This window comes from Malus domestica, chromosome 15 (genome assembly GCF_042453785.1).
Source record: "Malus domestica chromosome 15, GDT2T_hap1".
Classification (NCBI taxonomy): Eukaryota; Viridiplantae; Streptophyta; class Magnoliopsida; order Rosales; family Rosaceae; genus Malus; species Malus domestica.
In genome coordinates, this window is record NC_091675.1 from 48,618,864 (window position 1) to 48,636,595 (window position 17,732).

The 17,732-nt window shown below is 39.6% G+C and overlaps 2 protein-coding genes and 1 long non-coding RNA gene across 4 annotated transcripts; 1 reads left to right on the forward strand and 2 right to left on the reverse strand.

Annotated features, from left to right (window-relative positions):
• Nucleotides 1-142: 142 nt before the first annotated feature.
• On the reverse strand, nucleotides 143-9,749 carry LOC103402058 (serine/threonine-protein kinase CTR1-like). Of its 2 annotated transcripts, XM_070813576.1 has the most exons (17): nucleotides 9,325-9,531; nucleotides 8,181-9,215; nucleotides 7,185-7,483; nucleotides 6,957-7,101; nucleotides 6,085-6,200; nucleotides 5,327-5,535; nucleotides 4,576-5,070; nucleotides 4,430-4,470; nucleotides 3,923-3,991; nucleotides 3,735-3,835; nucleotides 3,502-3,586; nucleotides 3,316-3,414; nucleotides 3,158-3,226; nucleotides 2,640-2,771; nucleotides 2,416-2,510; nucleotides 1,565-2,085; nucleotides 143-1,251 (listed from the first exon to the last, which is right to left on the reverse strand). In XM_070813576.1, the coding sequence occupies exons 2-16, from the start codon at nucleotides 9,108-9,110 to the stop codon at nucleotides 1,971-1,973; spliced, it is 3,000 nt and encodes a 999-aa protein (XP_070669677.1). In that variant the 5' UTR covers nucleotides 9,111-9,215; nucleotides 9,325-9,531; the 3' UTR covers nucleotides 143-1,251; nucleotides 1,565-1,970. The 2 variants fall into 2 exon arrangements, with proteins under 2 accessions (XP_070669677.1, XP_070669676.1); XM_070813575.1 differs by having other exon boundaries at nucleotides 8,181-9,749.
• On the reverse strand, nucleotides 303-1,022 carry LOC103402004 (uncharacterized). The gene has a single exon (XM_008340742.3). The coding sequence runs from the start codon at nucleotides 1,020-1,022 to the stop codon at nucleotides 303-305; it is 720 nt and encodes a 239-aa protein (XP_008338964.1).
• Nucleotides 9,750-11,463: 1,714 nt separating the features above from the next.
• Nucleotides 11,464-17,253, forward strand: LOC139192022 (uncharacterized). Its single transcript, XR_011575783.1, has 2 exons — nucleotides 11,464-11,652; nucleotides 16,911-17,253. It is a non-coding gene; the product is annotated as an uncharacterized lncRNA (long non-coding RNA).
• Nucleotides 17,254-17,732: the final 479 nt, after the last annotated feature.

Consider the following 17,732-nt stretch of genomic DNA (forward strand, 5'->3'; position numbering starts at 1 on the left):
AATTGAAAATTTGATAAGAAAAATGATTTTTACACTCTTATTTTCAAAGTTGAGTTTCAGAACCGTAGCTAAAAATAAGTTCAAAAATTAACACGTTCGTGTTGAAATAATTTCCTAAAAAAAAACATGTAAATCAAGGTCATTTACACTCATAATTTATAATCCTTCATATGCACCACCGTGTTTAGTAAAAGTAGCTACAAAATCCCCAGATAATCATAAACGAAATACCACAAATTTGAAACTACAAAACAGAAATATAAAAAACCGGAATCCGAACTCAACCCGAGCCCAGCTTCGCCTTAAGCCGAACCGAGTCGCTCCAGAGCGTCCATGGCGGCTTTCAATCTGGGCTGGACCTTCAGCGCCGCCTCGTAAGCCTTCCTGGCCTCCTCCGCCATCTTCTTCCCCTCGTAGCACTCTCCCAACGTACAAAACGCCTTCACATTTTCCGGACTCAGCTCCACGGCCCGAGTCAAATCCTCGATCACCGAGTCAACCCGGGCTTTCCGGTTCATCGACAGCTTGATCTCCGCCCTCTTGACGAGCGCATCCCCGCGATCCTCTTCGGTCAGGCTCTTCCGGCAGAGAGGGGACAGCGCGACGTCGATGGCGTCGAGGGCTGAGGTCTTGTATCCCTGGGCGTCGAGGGCGAGGGCTTTGAGGATGTGGGCGGCGGCGTCCTTGGGGTCGAGGGCGATGGCCTTCTCCGCCTCGTCGAGGGCCTGCTGGGAGAGAGAGGCGGTGGAGGAGCGGGAGTTGGCGGATCGGGACTGACCAAGGAGCTGGGCGCCAAGGACGAAGTGGCGCTTGGCTTGGGCTGCGGGTTTGTTGCGGAAGCGGTAGCGGAGGTTGGCGATGAGCTTTTGGGGGATGTTGTGGATGGAGAGGAAGGCGACGACGACGACGAGGATTAGGCCGGCTTGGAGGAGAATGTCCTTGGCGATTCGGGACCGGTCGATCGGTGCGGATTCTTCTGTTTGGGAATTGATGTATCGGAGTTGGGATTGAAGGAAATCCATGAGTGGATGTTTGGGAATCGGGTTGAGGGAGGATTGGGAGGGAGATGGGAAAATTGGGAAGGGGAAGACTAAGGAGGGAGGATCGACTATTTTGACCGACTGGACTCTGTGACTGGCTTTTGGGATATTTTAATGAAGCCTCCTCTTCTCATTGGTGTTTGCCTCGCTTGCTTGCCTCAACTTTCCCACGCACGAATCACTTTTCTTCAACTTTCCCACGTACGGATGACTATTCATCAAATGAATTTGATTAGCATGTGATTAAAGACTAATATGTAGCTCCGTTTGCATGGCAGATCCAATATTTGAACTTTAAGAGGGTCTCAATGTTAAATACAAGTTTACATAGGAACAGAGCGCAAAGTGCATAGAAAAAAAAAATCAGTTTATTCATTTGGTGGGCTTGTTATGCACGTGTCAACCAATATTAGCATACGTCAAAAACGGTATAGAAAATTTGTCGAATATTATCGACGCAGTACGTCAAATATGCCTAGCATGCACTACATCAAACATTTAGCAAGCACAAAAGAAATTCGTACCAAATATTCGGAAGGACATCCAAAAATCTTCACATGTATATTTCCAGACTGGAGTGATTCTTATTTCCATCCGTCCCTGACTTTGCGAACCGTCAATTTTTTTGATTTAATCATTAGTTATATATTTAAAAAGTTTATATTTAATTGTGAATAAAACTTCCGATTTTAAAATCTATACAGTCCATGTTAAAAGAGAAAATCAAACGTTCATCGATCTGAAAAGACCAAAAATATTTGAATAGCACGGTTTGATCCTCTTCGATATTTGGTACATTGCTAAACCATACGTATTACGCGACGGCCATTGGGTTAGGCAAGAAACGCGTCTATAGACTTGCCAGGAACCAAAGAAGCTTCGACAGTTGCAGAAATTCGACTACCAAAGTATAACCGTCGACTCTTTAACTCAGGTCCGGGCAGAAGGCGATGTTCCAGCCACCGGAACCGATTGCAGAGGAGACTTCAGCAGCCTCTTTAGTGACTCAACTATGCTACCAAAAGAAGGGCGCTGGGCCGGATCACTGCAAACAAAATAAACAAACGTCACGAACTAAACATATAGACATATAAACAAACAGGACTCCACAGGTGCTGCTAATTGGGCATCCCAAAGATCGGTTTTGCATGTTTACATAAGTACACAACGAGATCTAAGTTGCCCGTAAGTCGCAGTTTATCTTCCACGCTACATGTGGAAGATAGATTGGTCTCTTGGCACTCGGTATACACATTTGAAGGGGGGAAAGTAGACGAGAACCAACACAAGTTATAGTAAAGTTGTGTTGATCTACTTCGATCAGGTTAAACGTAATGTATATTATGACAACTGGGAAGATCTCGGGTAGACTTACTCAGCCCAGCAGGATTCCATAAGCGAAGCCAACATTGGAGGAGTATTAACAGGGATAGCAAGCCTTCTGTTCTGGAAAGCGACTGCTCCGACTACCTGAGAGATTGAACGACATCATTTACCATAGTTAATAAAAGGGAAAGCAAAGAAAATAGAGAATGAAGTCATAACGTGTAACGTGCAGGACAAGGCTGAAAGAAAGTAGATGTCGATCACGACATGTACCTGGGCGGGGCTAAGACCATTCCAAGGTTGTTCCATGGTTACAAGTTCCCATAGGATCACTCCGAAACTGTAAACATCGGACTTCTCATTTGAGGGCTCTCCGCGAAGGAATTCTGGAGCCATCCACTCAGGCTGAAAATTAAATTTAGTGAGTTACATGATGATTGATGCACTGCAAAGTAATACTTCAACCTGCAAAAGTATTGATGGAAATGCTCGACTTTACATAGCGGATTAAAGAGTTCATGGTAACTCAGCTTGCACACAGCATTCATAGCATATGTATACCCTAATGTAGCAGAAACAACTAAAACTAATTTGTGAGACAAAAACACTAAACAAACATTGACCTAGGCTTTCATCTCAATCCTATTTCTCAGAAACAATGAATTCGACAGCCGCAGTAATACAGATTAAGTCCACAAAAAATGAATTTGTGCACGCTGACAGACTCATGTATATGCGCACAGAGAGAGAGAGAGAGAGAGAGAGAGAGAGAGAGAGAGAGAGAGACTTACTGTTCCAGCAACGGACTTGGATGATATGAAAGTGTTCGCCTTAAATCTGGACAACCCAAAATCGCATACCTAGGAATAAATGAAACAAATCAAGTCCACAAACACCCAACCGGAGAACTCAAAGCACCATGCAAATCTCTTTCTTTATCTAAATATACCTTTGCTGTCCAATTTTTATCAACCAACAAATTTGGAGACTTAAGATCCCAATGGACAATAGGAGGGTTAAGACAATGGAGGTAATTGATCCCCTTGGCCTGCAGGGAAGATAACTTATAGAGTTAACTAACAGAAAACATAGTTAGCATGTAAGAAGGGAAATGATGATGCTAAATTGCACAAACCACATCCAATGCCAATCGCAACCGCCTCCTCTGATCCAGAAGTTCCCCGGAAGCTGGCCTGTGAATGAGGCGATAAAGACTACCCCTGCGTCACCAATACCATGATAGCAACGGGTTTAGACATAATAATAACTCCGGTATTTATACACATGAGAATTAACTGTCAATAAAAAAAGTTGGTATTTATACACATAAGAATTAACTGTCAATAAAAAAAGTTGGCAAGAAATTACCTTGGCAGATATTCAGTCACTATGGACAGATGAGGACGCTTTGTAACCGCACCCATGAAAAGAACTACGTTTGGATGACGAACACGTTTCATAATTGCAACCTGAATACAATGTGAAAATCAACTTCAGCTAAAAGGCTTCAATCTAATGATATACAAGTTTCTGATGCAAATACAAAGGAAACCTACCTCACGTAAAAACTCTTTCAATTGATCATCATGGAAATCCTGAACAGTTAGAACCTTGACGGCAACATCCTGGATTGCACCAAAATTAAATTTTAGTGGAAAACGAAAACAAAGGAAGAAAGAATTAGATGCAACAGCAAACTACGTTGATATATTACAAGATAGATGTTCAATGTCCAACCGAAGACATGAGAAGAAGGAACAAATAAAGCAAAAAGTTAAATTGCCCTTGATCATCTAATTAAATTGGCCAATGGAGTAAGTTCTTTTTCGGAAACACAAGTAGTTACTAGACCTATCCCGAAGATGGGAATGAGTAAAAGAACTGGCACAGAGGCCAAACTCTGCAGCTATATGATATTAAGCAATATGCACCACTCATTAAGTTTGTTCTCGTGATCAGACCAAACAGATACAGCATATCAAAAGTATTCACGTCATAACCGAACCACTCTTCCTCCCGAAAACAAATAATCGTGGCCCAATCACAATAAACAAAGTACTTACCGATCCATTCCATTCTGCACGATGCACCGTCCCAAATGAGCCTGGAAAGGAGCAGAATATGAATTCATGTAGAAGCGAAGAGTAGTGATTGAGAAAATAAAAACAAATAAACATGCATCTAGTTCAATAAAGGGAAGGATAAATACCAGCACCAACACGCTCTTTGATATTCAACTCGTCCCACGCGATCTCAAGCCAGTCCATTGCGAGAGATGGTTCAAGATTCACGTACCTTGGAATAGTCACAGCAGAAATTCTACCTTGTTTCACAAGTTCACTATGAACCCCCTCTAGATCTGATTGGTTGTACAAAGTTACTTTACATTGGTCGACACTGTTACTTATAAACTGACTTCTTGATACAACAATATCTTTTCTGTAAGCTTGTTGTATAACAGCATTTTCTTCGCGAAGTCTAGCACATTCCTCTAATGATGCGACAGCACCGGTTGCAGTAATATCAAGAGCTTCCGAAGAATCGCCCTCAAGGCAATGTGGAGTGTTTCCCTTCAACCCCAAAGGCATCAGAGAAGATTCCCACCCAAGTCTAGTTTGATCACCCGGAAGCAAATTGGTTTCCTTGATGACGTGACCTCCCTTCCCACCGACTGTAAGAGATTGATCTTTAAGGATTGAAGAACCTATCAAGAAAGGATAAAAATGGTACCACATGCGTTATGTAAATCATCAAATGTACAATCAGGCAGCATAACAAACGTTTTCTTCTCTGTATCAATGCACAAAACAAAAGAAAAACAAAAATCTAACAGTTGTTAGTTTTAAAATTAGACAAAATAATCATTGTAACTACAACGATGCCTCCATCCTGTAGTTCATTCAGACTGCCTTCAATTTCAAGTACTCCAAAATAATGGAACATGCATCTTCAAGGTTTACCTGCATAAAAGGGATCTTCGGGAGGAGCATATGAGTGCTTTGAGTTTGTGAATTGGCAAAATAATCCACTATCCTTGTAAGGTTGTTGGGATTCTTTTAGGTGAGAATTTTGAAATGGTGAAGGTATAGAAGAAAGAGTTCCTCCATTTATCGAAGAGTCTGGACCGTGAAGGTTTCCTGGTTCCCCAACTAGATCAACCACATATTCCCTGTTAAGAAACATATATAACCATCAAATAAAGATAAAATATATACGTAAAATTCTGAATTAAACGAACAGTTGAAACGAAAAACGTTCTTTTTGACCATGCATGACATGGTACTCAGAATCAAATGCATATTTCCACCATAAGAACAACCGGGGTATGACAGGGGAGAAAGGGAACTTATCTGACAACAGTCAAATTAGTTATGAGCCATGGCTAAAGTCTTCAACACCAAAAGTTAAGAAAACAGTGAGACTGAGAAACAACAGAGAATTGACCAATAATTCAGCAAAGATTTAATGCTGCAGAGCGTATAGATGAAAGAAAAAGATTGACGCGCATGGATCAAATGAACAAAAACTCTAGAAATAACGTTATGGTTAAATATCATTCGGGAAACAAATGCTACCAAAACATAAAAAATGAACTAATAGTCAATATCTACATTTCAGAATGAATTTATATGCTGAACCATGTTATAAAAAAATGTTAAAAAATAAATAAATAAATCTGCCAGCAACAATTCTTCACACACACTTAAAAGTTTCTAACCTCAAAAGCTTCCTGTCATCTTCAATTTTGACAAGACAAGAGGACCGATGATCTGCTACACAATACTTACAACCACGAGCTATGCGACAAGGCAAACCTATGTGGTCTGCCAATTTCTGCACGTTGGAAATATAGAATTGAGTTAATAAGAATGAGTGACCAGCCCACAACACACAAGCACAAATGAAAACACATATGTGAGTTTTCTTTCTGTATCCATTCATTCTGCTTGAAACGACAAAAGCAACCCTGCAGGTTCCAAGATAACATTACCAAAAGATCGAATATTATGATTTGTAATTTGTACACTATATGCTCAAAGAGTAGGTAATGAATCAAGAGGTAATGAAATTCTCAATTGTGTTTATTTGCAAAGCATTTAAGTAGGTGTATCCCCAAAAGGATAGGAATATGCATGGTCTTTCCCCACAAACCCCATAACAATTACATCGGCAAGAACTGTGTCAGTACACCACAAAAAGCTACAAATACGTATACCTCACTGAATGATCACATGTCGAAAACTCATAGCTCTATATAATTGTGTGTCCCTTGATGCTTCTAATTCAGTTGCATTCTCATGTGAAACCCTGTTCACAGATTCATGTATGTTGAAACATTTGTTGTACAATCAAAGCTTACGAGTCCTAAATTTTACTACTAAGAGCGTGTCTTCAGCATGACCAACAAAAAAAGTGTGCCTTCAGAAACCTTAATACATAAGATATAAACTAATCGGCACAAAATATATAGATGCAACCAATCGGCACTAGCTTTCAGATAACACTCGTAATTCCTTTTACGGCCATCAGAACGAATAAGGTGCGGACTATAAACAGAAATAGGCAAAACTATGAGGTACAAGTTGTCACCTTGAAAAGAATGGCACGATGCCGGCAAAGCCCCATTGATAGGATGCCAATTGGGAGCACAATACACTTATGAAAATCCCTCAATCTCTTGCTAACCACTTGCCAACGCGTGTGTAGATCTCCTTGCTCCGCGGGATAATTACCCCTTCAAGTTTAAGCGACTCAGAAACATTATAATTAATGAACCAAACATGTTTCAAGTTAAAAAGGGGGGAAATTGAAACCCACCCCATATAGACTGCAACAAGCTTGCCAAGTTTCTCCACCAATATTAAAGTATTCTCTGAAGAGCACGATAGTTGATGTGCTTTATCTTGAAGCTCCTTCAGGCGAGAGTCACCATTTTTATCGACAAGAAGTACCTCCATTGATGTCTCACCAGGTTTAACTTCTTTAAGTGACATCAAGGACGGTATACGTTTACCCTCTTCCACATCATTGCACAGCACCCAAAGATATGGATTCATCCCCAAAATGTTGTAGAAACCATCTGATATCTTGTCATTGTAAGACAAGCAGCCACTGACCTGGAAAATTTGCACGGAATTCATTACTCATTAACGACGAGCTACAAGGTTAGAAATGTATCAAATTCCTTACAGACGATTGAAATTTAGAAAATATTTTCAGTCAAACTTCTGACCTTTAGCTTTAAGTTCAAACAACTACATGCGTACCAATCCACCAAGATCTTAGTGGCATATATGACACAAAGATAAAGAAAAATATGAAATGAGTAGTAAACCATATTGTCTCATTGTGACACCTCCCCCTACACAAATAATGCTTTATTGTCTAACTGTGAATCTAGATCATTGATCATTGATCATGCTATATAGTTCTCGAACAGTGAGTCTAGCAACATAAGTAAATAAGTTTTTGCACTTTGACAACAAAAATCTGGCAAGTGATGCATTAATTTCTCTACATATATATACACGAGTATACGTACGAATTTTATAAGTGCAACAAATTGGTACATATACCTAACTAAATTTTGTGGCGATAGTGATACAAACATGTAGTCTCTATCAGTGGAGCAAACAAAGGCTGATGTTGGAATGGACCACAAAAATCTTGGACCTATTAGTAACAGAACCATTTTATCCAAGAACTAAAATATACAAATAGGATATCAATACTGACATTTCATACAAAATTAACACACATTATTCGTCAGGAAAAAAGGACAAATAGAGAGAGAGAGAGAGAGAGTAAACTTACCCAGAGCCGGTACGACACCGTCTCAGCATCCGTAACCTCAAGTTCAGTACGAGTCTCGTGCAAGAGCAATGTTTCAGCACCCAGAGTAGCCTGAGAACTAAGCCTCTTGGCCAAAAGAAGCTGCAAATAATAACTCTCCTTAGACCTCTGCGACAAGCTCACTTTAGCACTCTCCTCCCCCACCTCCTCCTCTTCCTCCACTTCCAAATGCCTCGTTGTCACGGACGAGTCCTTAACATCCCCAGAGAAGTTCCCATCCAACGTCGTCGTTCCTGAAAACAAGCTCCCCGCATAGCTACTCCCGCTCGAAACCCTCGGCAGCGACACCTGCCGGTCAAAGCTCCGGTCAACACTCCGGTCCTTGAGCATAGCCATCGTGGTGGACTCCGGCGCCATCTGCGGTGGGCCAGCCTCGGACACATGATGATCGTGATAGTGATCAACATGATAATGACGAGGCAGACACGGGAGCAACAGCTCGCTATCCTCATCAACAAGGTGGCATGAGGATGATGAGGAGGATGACAACCTCCTTGGGCCCCTCACGTGACCAGTAGTACTCGATGGCTTGGGTCGAGTACTAGTCCCCTTCTTGTCATGACGGAACCAGTCGCAAAAGGTGGCCAACTGCGGTGGCTTCCTTTCGAGGACGTGGCCCGTGAAGTACTGAAAATCGGAAGACAGAGAAGTGGTAGTGGCTGAGGATTTGTACAAGTTGCTGGTGGCGGTTTTGGGCACCTTTTGTTGGTGATCATCTCTATCTCTAGTCGCGGTTGTGGTGGTGGTGGTGGTGGAGGTGGTGGCAGTGTCGCTGTCTTTGCTTCCTTTCTCGTGATCGTGATGATCTTCTTGCAACAGCTGTTTGGACGACGAATCAAACCTTAGATCTGGGAATTGCCTCGGGAAGAAGTAAGTCGTTTTGTGAGGCATTCTTCACCAACCTCCCGACACCCCAACCAAACCAAATAATAATTAAAACTAACACCCAAAAGTCCAACTGGTCACGTGCGCAACGCTGACTTCCTCCTCCGTACACTGTGTCAGGCCGGCGTCGTTTCTCAATCTCTCAGAATACACCGAGAATAAGAAGAAGAACGATCACAATATATATATATATATAAACAAAAACAACAACCCTACTGACCGTACAATTTCTGCAAATCGCTCTGGTTTTCTTCAAACCAAGGCGCATTCAGCTGATGAAGAATTAGCTTATACTTCTGAATTGATCTGAGTTTTTCCAAAGCTATGTTTTTTGAATTTTGATGAGAAAGATTTGGAAGAGGAATAGCGACGGTGATTTTAGAGAGAGAGAGAGAGAGAGAGAGAGAGGGTGTTGAAGAGTTGGGTTAGTATTTTAAGCAAATGAGACAGCTAAGTAGTGGGGAAATTGCACAAATAATAACCATGACTTATTCACTGAGGAGCGAGGCATATCCTAAAAAGCACACAGGTGTTGCATGCGCACCCTGTCTAATATTTCTCCACGTCAAATTACAAGTATAGGCCATCGCGACACGCCGGCCTATACGCCAGCCCGCTCGCCGCCTACCAAGCCTAAGTTAGCGTGGGTCCGAATTGTGGGTGTAATATGTTTTGCGTGACTAAATAGGAAAATTAATGAAAACGACATAAAAATTTTGAATTTTAACGATAAAGACAAAATAAAGAGTAAAGTGAATAGTACTAAAATTGACTTTTTAGTGTAAAAATATGATTTTTTATTAAAATAAACAGTACCGGAAGTTTTTCGTTAAAATTTTCTGATTAAATGTGTTTGTAGCGTCCACTGTCCAGAAAGAGTAGGGGATATCACCTTACAAACCTGCATGGTTAAGTAAATGGACGAAATAGCCCTTGTTTTATTATATTTTGAGTTAATTTCATAATTTACAGGAGCTAAATCTCTTAAATGATGTTAATGACTTTGATTAAATTATTTAAACAAACAAGTTTTCATTCTAACAATTAAGTTGACAAGAACTCGAAACCAAAATGATCCATTAATTTACGTCTTCTATCAATTTAACTGTTTAATTCTTCATTAAATTAATGATATGGCAGATGTGAGACCATTTATGGGTTGTATAGAAGTCACATTAATACCATTAGAATCAAAATGTGATGGATTGTTGGTTTGGAATACGAAGCATTAGTAGAGGAGATATCAAAGCTCCAGCCTGATGACTAGTTTATGTCTAATGTGGTGCAAGAAATCATCAACTGCAACTTACAATGTTTTTAATTTAATAAGAACTACACGGTTAAAATTAACGATGAAAGACATAAATTGATAAGATCTCAAAACATGGAAGCAATTTGAAAAAGTTAAATCTTATCGCCCTTATATTTTTGTTTGGGGATTTTGGGATACGAAGGCATGTGAGGGGTAGTTGGGGGCTTGACAAGTTGATACCGTTTGGGGTGGTTGTTTTGGAAGTTAATGCGTTTAGGGTGGGTAATCTTTTGATCCTCTTCCTCACTTGGCATGCGTGATGCCCTTTCACTTTATCATCAACTTTCTTTTGTATTTTTCCCTAAACTAACGTTTGCTTCGATTAGGGTTTTGAAATTATGGTTTCCTAGAGTGTACATTAGTTTGCTTTTCTTCTTTCCTTACAGCTTAGGGCAGCCATATGACTGGTCGGAGTTATGGATAAGATTGGTCCTAAACCAACCACTTTGTATTTTATTATGTATAATGCATGAAGATCTGATGAGTCCTGTTAATTGAATGAGTTTCTTATTTATTTGTTGTATTAATTAATGAAGTTTAAAGTGCTTCATTTGAGCAGGCAATGTGTTCGATATACGGGTCACGAGACAATGCATGATATGTGATTCTATGCATTACTATATAAACATCATATAAGTGGGGTGATAAGCAAAAAAATAAGAAGATATAACTAGCTTACAATGTCTTTTTTTTCTCGTTAGTTTATTTTTATCTTTTAATAAAGTGGGAGAGGATATTCGAATTTAAGATTTTTTTATATAGGAAGAGAAATCTCACTATATCAATACTTCATGCATATCTCATTCTTGATATAAACTTGTTCGTTTACTTAACAGTTTTATAATTAAAGACATACTTACTGGTTAACTGGTCCATATACTATATGTTAGAACTTTTATGTGAGAAGTGAATCAAATCATTTGATAAAGATATGGAATAGCATACATAAGGGGAGATATGAATATAATGTGCCTTATATATATAAATTACATGTATAATACAAATTGAAAAACTATAAGTACTTGTACAATTAGTATAGGAGACGGTTACAAATGATTAAAAACTGATGGCATCTGCCACCATGATAGGTGGAGCAGCTGCATTCCTATAATTAGGGTTTTGATCCCCTCTCTCGGGTAATTACAAGGATCTCGTCCTGTCGAGAGCAAGAGTTCCAATTCGTTTCCAAGAAGGAAGGTCCTAATCCCATCTCAATCATCATGGCTTCATCTTCAAGTAAGTGTATCCTTACTGCAAAAACGATATGGTTTAGTAGTAACTAGGGTTCGTATGCATGCATTTATTACAGTTTGTAGTTCATATTGCAGTGATGATTTCGATCTCGTATTTAATCAAGTGTATCATGTGGTATCAGAGCCCACAACTTCTGCAATGAACTCTATTATGATAACTGCCTTGTTTGCGTATGATATTATTGTATTTGTTATACTTCTACCCATTGCTTCCTCTGTTACAAATATCAGTTTATGTATTTCATGTAAAAATGCAACGGTTTTGCGGTGCTTAACATTTCATAAACTGTATTGTACTTAGTCCATAATTGTAACTTTTGGTTGCTTGTAAAATTCATCCATGTGTTAATACATATACCACTGTACTTGCTGTACTACAGTACTATATATATATATATATGTATGTATTTACTGATGTTTACTGCAAATTTTGCATCTTACTTAATATGATTGTACAAAATTAGGCGAATATATCACCAAAGTGATTTTACATTCTTTAATGCTGGTATTGTCACACAAATATTAAGATTAAGGGTTTCTGCACATAAAACGATAAGACCAGGTTCCCTATAGAACCATAGTAATGTCCTGTGTAGTAAACATAAGTGTAGTCCGTTACGAAAAATGATAGTTCATGTGAAATTCTTTCCCGAAGGCATTCAATGTACATTGATTATTGTAGTTTGTAAATACTTACGCAAATTTGTGATTCATAGCTTTCGAGTATAGACAGTTTCTTGCCTAAAAGTGTTACTGATTCTATTAGTATGACTTCTTGTCATTTAATATGAATTCACAAATCATTATGTCTATATTATGCAGACTTCAATATGTTGAGTTTAATCAATATTGAGAAACTGAATATTAGGGAGAATGATAAGTCATCCAATATAGTTACTGTTAAATAGTTGTTAAAGCTAAATGTAATTGTTTTTGTTAGTAACTGTGATTAGTTTAGGTAGTTGAGGGTACTTTTGTAATTAGCCTAAGGCAGCTAAGGCTATATATATTGACACCTGTGTAACTGAATTATTCATTCAATACAATCAGGAAAACTTACTGTTGAAGTTTTCTGTTTCTATATGGTATCAGAGCAATTGAGGTCCAGACTTCAATCAATTCAGAAAGGTTCTCAGTCCATTTCTGCGTATCTTCAACAAATCAAGGAAATTGCTGATTCCTTGCAAGCTGCTGGTGCTTCAGTGTCTGATCGTGACCTAATTGCTGCCACTCTACATGGATTACCTGATGAATTCGAGTCCTTTATTGACTCCATCATGCTGCGGCTCTCTTCTACATCCTTTGATGAACTCCATGGTCTCTTACTCACCAAAGAGTTGTCTATGACCCGTCGCAAGGCTGTTCTTTCATCCTCTGAGCCCTTTCAAGCATTCTCAGTGCAATCTCAGCCTCCCCTGCTTCCTACTCCATCTTCCTTTGCTGCTAAAAATCAATCATTTCATCCTGCTTCTCGATTTAACTCAAATCGTGGTAAGACATTTAGAGGTAATTTCTCCTCAAATCGCAGCAATCGCACCTTTCATAACAATAATAGGGGTAATTTCATCAACAATCGTGGCAATCGCAATTATCAAGGCTTTCACAATTATCAAGGTCCTTCCAATTTTAAAGTCCCTTGTCAGATTTGTGGATCTACCAGTCATGAGGCACTTGATTGTTTTGATCGTATGAATCTGGATATCTGTGGTAGAATTCCTCCAGCCAAACTTGCTGCTATGTGTGTGCATCATTCAGCAAAACCCTCTCAGCCTTGGTTGATTGACTCTGGAGCTACTTCTCACATCACTAATGATGTAGCTAACATCTCTTCTCCTACTCCTTACACTGGAGAAGACAAAGTATACATTGGAGATGGTAAAGGACTATCTATTCATCATATTGGTTCTTCATCTCTGCACACTCCTTATACTTCCTTTAAGCTGAGAAATGTTTTACATGTTCCTTTCATAAAACATAATCTCTTATCTGCTTATCAGTTTCTTAAGGATAATAACTGTTCATTGACTCTTGACCCTTATGGATCCACTGTCAAGGATCGCATTTCGGGGAAGATGCTTTTGCAAGGCCCTGTTAAGGATGGTTTCTATCCTCTTCCCAGTTCCACCAGTTCTCCCACTTCACCTTCAGCTTTTCTCAGCATTCAAGCACCTGTCCCTGTATGGCACAAGCGCCTCGGCCATCCTTCCTCCTCAATTTTTAGAAGAGTTATATCCACTAATAATCTTCCACTGCAAGGCCAGAAGACTGTTGATTTTTTCTGCTCAGATTGTGCGCTTGCTAAAAATCACAAGCTTCATTTTGAAATGTCTTCTTCATCAACAACTCAGAGTCTCCAGCTTCTGCATTGTGATCTGTGGGGACCTACTGTTACATCTAATAGTGGCTTCAAGTATTACCTACTGTTTGTTGATGATTTTAGCAAATACAGTTGGTTTTTTCCATTGAAGTCTAAATCCGATGTATTTTCTACGTTTGTTACTTTCAAAACCTATGTAGAAAACTTCAGTGGAAATAAAATCAAGATTCTGCGTTCAGATTCAGGGGGTGAATTTACTAGTCATTCTCTTGCTTCATTTCTTCGTGCACATGGTATATTACATCAGTTCAGTTGTCCTCATACGCCTGAACAAAATGGCTGTGCAGAGAGAAAGCACAGACATCTTGTTGAGACAGCTCGCACATTACTTGTTGCTTCTCATGTTCCTCAGATTTTTTGGGTTGAAGCTTTCTCCACTGCAATTTACCTTATTAACAGACTTCCTATTTCTGGTCTTACAAAGTCACCTTGGGAACTTCTCTTCACTCAACCTCCAGATTACTCTAAACTGAAAGTCTTTGGTTGTCAATATTATCCATGGCTTAAACCTTACACTCCCAACAAATTGGATGCTAAGAGCAAAAGTTGTGTGTTTTTGGGCTATAGTCTTCAACATAAAGGCTATAGATGCCTTGATCCTCTCACCACTCGGATCTACATATCAAGACATGTTGTCTTTGATGAAACAACTTATCCCTTTAAATCACTGCCACTCAACAGTTTCACTTCAGAAACTTCATCTTCTGATTTTTCACCATCCTTGGATCTTCATTTCAACAAACATGTCTCTCCTTCTCCTCCAGCCAATAACTCTTCAGAACGACAGTGTCCTTCTGTACCTCAACCTATTACTCAGATCCCATCTTCCACAGAGCCTTCTTCCTGTACTCAGTCCGTGGATCATTCTCTCAGTTCCTCCAGTTTTGTCTCTCTCAATGACTCCTCTCTTGCACCACTACAGTCAAGGCCACCACCTATTTCTCGGAATACACATCCTATGATTACCAGATCTAAGGCTGGTCTTCACATGTCTAGAGCTTATGCAGCAACCAAACACCCACTTCCGGTTGATCTTGATTTTGTTCCTAGTACTTACTTGCAAGCCTCAAAGCATTCTCACTGGAGAGCAGCAATGCAGGATGAATATAATGCCTTAATAAACACAGGCACTTGGTCTCTTGTTCCATCTCATCCTTCTCAGAATGTTGTTGGTTGTAAATGGGTGTTTCGGATCAAGAAAAATCCTGATGGAACCATTGACAGATACAAAGCCCGTTTGGTGGCAAAGGGATTTCACCAGCAAGAAGGAGTTGATTTCCAAGAAACCTTCAGTCCTGTTGCTAAGCTTGTCACAATTCGAATTCTTCTTACACTTGCTGTCCAAGATAATTGGTTTTTAAACCAATTAGACATAAGCAATGCGTTTCTTCATGGTGATTTAAAGGAGGATGTTTATATGCAACAACCTCCTGGTTTTATTGTTCCTACCTCTCCACACTTTGTCTGCAAGTTGAAGAAATCCTTATATGGCCTCAAACAAGCCCCTCGAGCTTGGTTTGAAAAACTGTTTCAAGCTCTTCGAACACTTGGCTTTCATCAATCTCAATCTGATGCTTCTTTGTTTGTTCTTAATGGACCTCAGTTGGTCATTGTCCTAGTTTATGTGGATGACATCCTAGTCACCGGACCCAACTCTCAGCTTTGCCAACAGTTTATCCAACAGCTTAGTACTCAGTTTCCAGTGAAGGATCTTGGTCCTTTACACTATTTCTTGGGGTTGGAAGTCCACAGATCCACAAAAGGAATCTTTTTACATCAGACCAAGTACTTACTTGATCTTCTCAAGAAATCGAATATGGAGGGTGCAAAACCGTGTTGCACTCCTCTTGGCTCTCAAAAGTTGGATCATAGCGGACCTCTCTTATCCAATCCTACTGAATACCGCGCTATAGTTGGTGGTTTACAATATCTCACTTGGACTCGCCCAGATCTTGCATTTGCTGTTAATCAGATATGCCAATTTATGCATGCTCCCAGAGAACAACACCTTCAAGCAGCCAAACGGGTTCTCAGGTTTCTTAAAGGATCCATCTCTCATGGTTTATGGTTCACCAAAGGTCCCATTAATCTTTCAGCATTCTCTGATGCTGACTGGGCTGGCTGCACATTTGATAGGCGGTCTACTAGTGGATATTGTGTATTTCTTGGTTCTAATCTCATCAGTTGGAGTGCAAAGAAACAAAGCACTGTTGCTCGTTCCTCTACCGAAGCTGAGTATCGTTCCTTAGCACATACTGCTGCAGAACTAACTTGGGTCTGCAAAATCCTCAAAGATCTTAAGTTCTCTCTACCTAAACTGCCTCATCTATGGTGTGATAATATTTCAGCAATCTCTTTGGCATCTAATCCTATTTTTCATGCTCGAACTAAGCATGTTGAGATTGATTACCACTACATCAGGGAGTTGGTTCTTGCCAAGCTTATCAAAGTCAGCTATGTTCGCAGTGATGACCAAGTGGCTGATCTTCACACCAAATCCTTGTCTAAAAGCAGATTCTCTTATTTGTGTTCCAAGCTTCCAATCGGAATCCTATCTGATTCCTCCTTTAGCTTGAGGGGGTGTATTAGGGAGAATGATAAGTCATCCAATATAGTTACTGTTAAATAGTTGTTAAAGCTAAATGTAATTGTTTTTGTTAGTAACTGTTATTAGTTTAGGTAGTTGAGGGTACTTTTGTAATTAGCCTAAGGCAGCTAAGGCTATATATATTGATACCTGTGTAACTGAATTATTCATTCAATACAATCAGGAAAACTTACTGTTGACGTTTTCTGTTTCTATACTGAATAGAACTAACTTAAAGGCTTGGAAACAAAAGATTGAAATGCACTTGGCAATGCAGGAGGTTGTTATTGCCTTTAAGTTGCCTCAGTCATCAACATTGACAAATGAAAGTACACCACGGTAAAGAGACAATTTTGCAAAATGGGAAATGGCTAATCAAATGTCTGTTCTCATCATGCAAAATGCCATGGAAGATCACATAAGGGGAGGCATTCTATCTGTGATCTTGCAAAGATACATTACAAAGATTGAAGAGAAGTACAAGAGGTTTGACAAAGCTAAAATTGGAGCCTACCTTTCTGATTTAATTAATCCAAACATGATGGAGTTGGAAGTGTAAGGGAGCATTTGCTTAATGTTGTTAATCTTTCAAACAAGCTTAATGCCATGAACATTGGTATTGTTGATGCACAAAACCGGAGGGGTCTTGGGACAACGTAAATCCGACCGTGAATCTGCAAGAAAATAAAGAACACAAGATGTATCGTGGTTCACCCCAATGTTTGGGCTACATCCACACTGATGTTGATATTAGCTCACTCTGAATGGTGAATATACAAGAAGACTAGAGACAGTGTGCTCTCTAGCCTGTTTTCTCTCTAGCCCATTTTTTGTGGCCTAAGCCTTGCCCTCAATCTTGGCCTCCTTAATGAGGAGAGCGAGAAGTCATTTTATAGAATAAGGGCTCTTCACTTATTACATATTTGCCCCTTCATTTATTACATAATTACACTTGAGTCCCCCGAGTATTTATACGAGGTCTAAATACGGAGACCCTAAGTATGGTACAAACAGTAGTCCTCCAAGTCTTCAGTCAAGAGAGTTTTTTAGCTGGAGATTTGAAATTCAGTCCATGTGTGGGCCGAAGTAACTAGATGTC

Excerpts from the sequence above, each read along its gene's own strand:
- LOC103402004 (XM_008340742.3), bottom strand. The coding sequence starts at position 1,022 with ATGGATTTCCTTCAATCCCAACTCCGATACATCAATTCCCAAACAGAA.
- LOC103402058 (XM_070813575.1), bottom strand. The coding sequence starts at position 9,110 with ATGCCTCACAAAACGACTTACTTCTTCCCGAGGCAATTCCCAGATCTA. Across the intron at positions 6,201-6,956 it reads ATCGTGCCATTCTTTTCAAG|AAATTGGCAGACCACATAGG; the intron begins GTGACAACTTGT and ends TCCAACGTGCAG. Across the intron at positions 2,086-2,415 it reads ATGGAATCCTGCTGGGCTGA|TGATCCGGCCCAGCGCCCTT; the intron begins GTAAGTCTACCC and ends TTTTGTTTGCAG.